General features: G+C 35.9%; 1 protein-coding gene across 1 annotated transcript; it reads right to left on the bottom strand.

Moving 5' to 3' along the window:
- Positions 1-291: 291 nt before the first annotated feature.
- LOC149256120 (nuclear transport factor 2-like) lies at positions 292-1620 on the bottom strand. Its single transcript, XM_089455233.1, has one exon. The coding sequence runs from the start codon at positions 1618-1620 to the stop codon at positions 292-294; it is 1329 nt and encodes a 442-aa protein (XP_089311359.1).
- Positions 1621-7413: the final 5793 nt, after the last annotated feature.

Below are 7413 nucleotides of genomic sequence, written 5' to 3'. Positions count from 1 at the left end.
TTTTCACAAATCTATAATGTATTACTACCATGTATACTTTATTTATTTCAAATTGATCCATCCATTGGAATTAAAAATGATATCAAAATAATTTTAATACTTCAAGTGTTCCACTTTAGAAATATATAAGATATTTGAAGTCAAACTTGAAATGATTGAAATGACATTTCTATCAAACTTTATAGAAACATTGCAAGAACACTTCAAGTCATCATCAAGTGTTTGGGGTGGACACCGTACCGTAACCTATCAAATTCTGGGATTGCTGACGTTGTTGTTCATCGTAGAACCTCACTGACTGCCTCTTCCACCATTTCCGATTTGAATGTTATCTCTTTGGTATCCATCTTGGTTTGCACCAGAAAAGCCACCATTACCACGTGCAGGAAAGGAACCTCTTCCAGCTCTGTTGTTTACCAAATTATTTCGTCCATTTCCTTGAACGCGATAGGAATAGCCACCACGTCCTCTTTCTCCATCATTTGTTAAACCCTCCCCAGGAGGGCGTTTCTCCCTGATAAAGACTTGACGGCCACCAATTAGAATAGGGGATACATCAATTGCACGTTGGACTGACGCTGTTTCTTCAAAATCAACAAAACCAAAACAGTATTGACTCCCTTTGCTACTCTTAACGCTAATCCCAGAAGGCTTAATTGCCCCAAACTTCTTAAACTCCTCCCCAAGTTGGGAAGCGGTAACATTCACAGGCAACTTGTTGATAAAAATAGAGAACCCACTTTCTTCCCCAGTGCTTTTAAGAGTCCTAATGACATGATTGGAACTTGGTGCAGTGGAAATGGAAGTAGTTGCTGGACGTTGAGCTGAATTTCGTACATCCCTTCCCGTCACGAGAGACGATTTCTTAACTGCAACCACGGGTGGTGCTGCATTTTGTTTAAGAATTGAAGCATAGGTTTTTTGACTTGCTTGGACCTCTACTGGAGTTTCTTGAGGAGAAGGAGGCAGTTCTCCATTGTGAGCTTGTTCAATTTGTGATCCCTTTTGGCCACCTGAGTCTTCTGTGACTTCCTTCTGCTGCACGTCATTTTTATGTACCTCCTCAGCAACATTAGCAGGTTCCTCCAGCGCTGTTGTGGATGGCTCACTCACATCGCTTTGACCTACTTCTTCAGGTTTGACAACTGGGCCTGAGACATCATATGCTTTGGCAGCATCTTCTGAAACATTTTGCTCTTGTCGTTGTGGTGCTTCACCTAAATACCTTACAACGTCATTCAATACAAAGTACCCCCTTTCCTGAGGAGCGAGGGAAAAGGATTGAGTGAATGTTCGCGTTCCACTGTTTTTAAAGGTAATTGATCCAGTAACCAAAACATGTAATCCTTTGTTATAAGACAACTGTGAATCGGTTGTCTTGATCTCGACCTCTAACGCACTGTAGTCTGGGGAGGTTACCAGCTGATTGATACCCCCCACAGTAGTCACCGATATCATTTGTCCACTGGGGTCCGGGCGACCAACTATGCTGCAATTCTGATAAAAATTGTACAGCGATTCAGGTGACCGAACAAGAACATTGTAATAGTGGTTCACAAAGGCGGTCCCAATCTGCTGTACATCAGGAACCTTAGGTATGGCAGCTTGTTGGATGGCCATTTCCCTGACAAGAAACTGTTTGGAGTTCACCGAGTTCGCTTCGAGTAACAGAAACTGTGGCCAATCAAACCCACCTCTTTGTCAAAGCTTCCTTGCGCTAATTTGTCTTCGCTACTTCTTGCCATCAACGTCAGGTTGGTGTTGATATATATTAATATTTGAAATCGGTATGGCCGACAAAAAATTTCAAACTCGTTAATCGTCACGTTCGACATCAATTGGATTTGGAGGGTTTAATAATAAATGTTCTTTAAAGAATATATATGTTTTAAATAAAGTACAAAATATGTATACGTTCTTTAAACTATATATATGTTTTAAATAAAGTACAAAATATACGTGTAAGAGTTTTGTAGCTAAAAAATTTACGTGTAAGAGTGTTGGTTGTAAAAAGTTTTTAAAAGGTTTATCATGATGATGATGATAGTGGTTAACTTTTACTTAGACTAAATTCTTGTATTGTTTCTTAGTTTTTAATTGATGGGTAAATTTTTTCAGCTTTAGACAATACTTCTCTTTCATATTGTGCATATTTAGAACCTTTGAATGGAGTAGTCATTGCCTCAATCATCATGAAAATGTTATGCCACTTGAAAGTTGACCTTAGTGTTTTCACCACCATAATTCTAGAGGATGCCACATCATTCTGAATTATTCATGGAAAAGGGGTTACCCACATGATCATGAGGACAAGGGCTCCAGAATATTGTGTATTTTAACCTGAGTTGAAGAGTTGACTTAGTCTCACCTAACCACTGGTAAATTATCATGTTGTGTTGTAACTTGCCACTAGGAGGAAAAGGTGTTCCATTTTTTTTATGCATTTTGTTTCGCAAACAAACTAAGGAGCTATGAGGGATACAAAGAGACACTGGCACATAGAGAGGATTTTTTCAATATAGCAGCCCATGAGACACATGTCTTACTTCATTATGCTTGCAAACATTCTTTATTCAAACAAAGAGAGGAGAGCAACCTCACCTTCGAGTTGGGTTTTCTCTAGAAAGGGTTACGAGGTTATATCTTCTCTCAAATAATGTACTCTGATTTCTTATTTAATTGTTGTCTATTTTCTACATAATTATAATGTGCATGCATAGATAACTAAATAGTAATTTACAAATCCATAATTGGAAAGAGAAATAAACCTTCATAGTGTAGATTAGGGATTTTAAGTATAATTTATCACAACTATTATGATGAACTATCAAGTGGGATATCCACGACAATTTATGGATCAGAAAAGAGAGAGGCCACTTAAAGAAGCTATTGTTGGGTGCATATTGGCATAATCAAAATCTAGTGAAATGCAAGATTCAGAATATGAACTTCAATATAGCAAGATAGTAGAATACATTTAATATATGCAAGATCATGCTTTGATCTACAAGTTTATAGGGATGTGGATTTTTGGAAAAAAATTGATCTAGTGGATCCAAAATAAATGGAAGCCTAAAGGAAAAAGTAAACTTGGAGTTAGGAGACAAAGGCTTATGTACAAAAAAAATTGCTAGTATGGAGAGTAGAACATAAATTTTATAGCAAGATCCTTACTTCTTCAATAATGCCAGGATTTTCATGAGATTATAGAAGGAGAAATACAACCCAAAGAAGGAACCTTTTTTTTAGTTATTTTGGTTAATCTCTAAATTATTTCTCTCCTAAAGGAATACTACGAATAAGAAACTCTCCATGGAATCAGTAATTCCTTTGCCAACTTAGTTAATTTTTTTAAGTCTACAAAAAGAGGATGATACCACATCCTATTTCACTATATGTATCTATATGACTATATCATAGCATATATTAGCTTTAATATACATTTATTATCAAGAAAATATCTAGAGTCATCATTAAACTGTGGGCATGTCCTATCTTGATGTCAATGGTGCCATGCAATTGGACACATGTTCAAGGATTTCCATCTTATCTTAAAGGAATTCATGTGGATGACTCCACTAATATAAACCAAGAACCCTTTGAAAAAGCCACATAAAGGAAAGTGTATATGTGGTCCTAAGGGGAAGTGAGTTCATGACAAAAACCTGTATATAAAAATAAGTCTGAGTTTCTAACCTCCCAAGAGGCTATCTCAACAAAACATGATGATCATGAATCCTCCAAAATGGAGAAGTAACCCAAATTCATTATTAATTTTAGAAAAGTACAAGTTGAAGACTCAAGGAGAATATTAGTAGAACCCTTTCCAAAATATATGGCAAAAATAATAATTGAAGAAGATAAGACACATGTCACTTCAAAGGACATGGATCTATGTGAATAAATCCTATTAGAACTAGCACAGTATTGGAATTGGGAAGTATCCGTAAACTATTCTATATCATCATATTCATATCCTTCACAAAGATTATCTCAAGGAAAACAAACAAAAAGTTAATACTCAACATGAATCCAAGCATTTGAATCCTTATATAAGCATTTAACATCACACATTTAAAGATCCTTGTAAGCTAGTAAAGATGGTAAAAAAAGGATATCATTACTACAACAAGGACTTGACCAGACAAGTTGGAGAAATGTTGGCTAATTAAGGATGGCCCATGTTGATGAGAAAGGAATTTCCCTATACCCAAACCAAAATTCCATGAATATAATATATTTGAACATTAGAGGCCCCAAATATATCATAGAATAAATTCTTCTTAAGGAACATATCTATTTATATATTCGTGTGATGATACTTCATGCGTGATACTAAATGTTTTAGTGAAAAGGTAAGTGAAATTGCATTCTAGAGTTGGAAAGGTGTTCAATCACTAGCAATGGATGCTAGTAGTCACACATGGGGACTTGTTATGATTTGGAAACCTTAGAAACTAATAATTATACATCTACTCCTCATATTATCTTGGCCTCTTTCTATTTAATTGGCTTAGATGAAATTGGATATATAACCAATGTCTATGGTCCTCACTTGACTCGGAAAAAAAATAACTTTATTCAAAATTTAAAAAATCTTGGACCCATTCTAGTATGATCTATGGTTAATATGTGGTGATTTCATTCTAATAAAATCAATGGAGAAAAAATGAGAATGGATATTGTTATATGAAACCTATGGCTGCAGACAAAAGTATCCTCCCTACAACTAGTGGCCTACTCTAGAACAACAGAAAGAAAATAATATAATGTCACCATTAGAGAAATTGGAGAATGGAAATATGCTTAATGGGATCCCCAACAAGCTTCATTCTCCTCTCAGTCTATAAGCTCGAGTCATAGCTCTCATCCCTATAATTTGATCCTGCACAAACACTGAACACAAACCAAATATCTATGACATCTATGTACCATTATCCAATAACTCTATTCAATGGATCAACATAGCATTGAAATATATGAATGTAAACATAACATAACACATATGGGAAAACAATATAATCTTTGTATTAATATGAAAGGGAGAGAGTTTACAACCAAAAGTGGAAACTGATCTTGTAGAGATCTCCCCAAGTTGACTTATCCTTCCTTGTCACAATGCACACCTCAAGGTCATCCTTATGCATGGAAATGATAAATCTCTTATCATCAAAGAAACAATACGAGGGTATGATTAGTCTCTAAATTCCAACCCTCATGTTGCACATGGCTATATATTTATAGGAGACTGTGGTAGTTTAGGAATTATTATCCATTTACCAATCGAGGCTTCAGATCCACTTAGAAGGGGAGGATGAGCTCAAGAGGTAAGAGGTTAAATATTCAGATCAGATAGGATTTAAATTTCATATCCAAGGTAAATGGTTGTGACAAATCCTAGAAGCTTCTAGAAGAGGAAGCTTCAGGATTCTTTTTATTTTTCTTGAATTTCTAGAATCAATACACCCCAAATAAGGAACAACCTATTTTTGATCAGAGAAGGTGAAGAAGGGAGAAACCTGCTACTCAACATAGTTCCCTAAATGGCCACGGTCCGTTAGGACTTAAAAGCACTAAAATGAGGTAGTCAAACTCAGAAACATAGGGATTTTGGAGAGTCATGCATACAACTTTGTGTAGGTATGATGACAAGGTGTTCATGGATGTTGATTGATCTAGTTGGTAGGCCTATTTAGATGTGACAAAATGGCCTATAACAGATTGACCCTGAAGTGAAAAGTTAGAAATGAAAAGTGATGACTAAAGTGCTTTACCTTGTGAAAAGTTTGAATTAAGAACAACTCGTTGAATCATCATTTGTTACAATATATTTTCATCATGATATAGTTGTTGAGGGAAGCATACCCATATTCAACACATAAGCTAACATTACATGTATAATGATCAAGAAGTCATGTCTCATGATGACAAAGGGTGGACCAATGATTGGAGGACTATTTGTGTGATCATCGCCAACATACATTATGATCTTACATTAATCATGATATCACATCCTAGATGGATGGACCTAGATCTTGGGTCTTCTATCTCATTCACTCGATCGTATAATGTGTGAGTCTAACCAGGTAAATAAAGGAGTTGGAGTCAAACATGGTAGACGCCATATGATTACTCTCCAATGATGTCAGTTGTTAACAAATGCGATAGAAACCATTGTTGGTGTTAATGGTTGTCAACGTACAATAGTACAATCTGCATGGCGTGAATGAATGACTTGAAGTTGAGCACCACACAAAATTTTTCTCTTGAAGTCCATTGACGAAAACCTTTCATCGGGAGTGAGGAAAATTTCCATTGATGGCCTTGATGCATGATGGCCTTGATGCATCCCCCATAAATGACATGAAACTGGTATCATGATTTGAGACAGAACGATTTTAATATGAAATTGGTTTAGGAACGACAAACATGAAGGTAGGCTTAAACGTATCGTAGTAGATATCAATTGAATGACTTCTCTTGAACACATAAGTGACACTGAATGAAGTTGGAATCATTGACCCAAAAACGAAAACATAGGCTTTGAAAAGGCATGATGCACCAAAAGACAAGCATATTTCCCAACTCAACGGCGACGAAGATGAAGTGGAAGAGTTTCATGTTCAAGATCAGCTCACTACCATTAACACATTTATTAATATAGTTTCCAATTTCCCCACCATTTTTGGTCGGTACCTCTTTATTTTTAATAAGCTTGAGGAGGATAACATATGCTTCATCTGTAAGTTCATCATTTGGATGAATCCTTGTAAGTATGCATAATGAACTGTGAGAAGGAGTGGTTAGGCCTCATCATGTTTGACACTTACATCGATGTTTAAGTTTTGTACGAGTCCAACAAAGTTCTAACTCGAGTCCTTTTCATGTTTAGAGAGTTTGAAAAGGAAAACTCCAAAGGCTCCTTTTCCTAAATAGTCTCTTCAGTCCGAAATGGTAGCAAACAATAATCAGGAGGACCTATTAGCCATGTTCAACTAAGGTATTCGTTTTTGGTAAATAGTTTATGTCAATCTAGAAAAGGGTTAAACTTATAATGAGTAGATGTATTTTCATTTACTTTAATGAGTTTGAAAATACAAGTGCTCAACAATATTTTCACGTTTAGGATTCTGAAAAGAGGTGAAAGAGAAATCCATTTCTAGTAATGAGTGGTATAAAAGGGTAAATATTGGTTCTGGTCATGATGGAACTTCTTAAAACATGTAGAGGTCAAGTGGTTGGCTCATAAGACCACTCATTGTAGCAGTTCCTTAGGAAAGGGTAAGAAAAACAAGTGAAATTATATGATTCGCCAAGGAGAATGTGACAATGGAAAGAGAAAACCAAGGTTCGTATGGTAGAAATAGGATGATAAAAATGGAAATCACAAGAATAGGATGAGAATGGTTTCAT

The sequence above is a fragment of the Pinus tabuliformis genome, chromosome 7 (genome assembly GCF_031772625.1).
Source record: "Pinus tabuliformis cultivar Carrire ecotype Pingquan chromosome 7, CPIR1, whole genome shotgun sequence".
Taxonomy (NCBI): Eukaryota; Viridiplantae; Streptophyta; class Pinopsida; order Pinales; family Pinaceae; genus Pinus; species Pinus tabuliformis.
This window is presented reverse-complemented; position numbering and strand designations above follow the sequence as displayed.

What these genes read in the sequence shown, in the direction of transcription:
- LOC149256120 (XM_089455233.1), bottom strand. Translation starts at nt 1,620, where the DNA reads ATGGCCATCCAACAAGCTGCCATACCTAAGGTTCCTGATGTACAGCAG.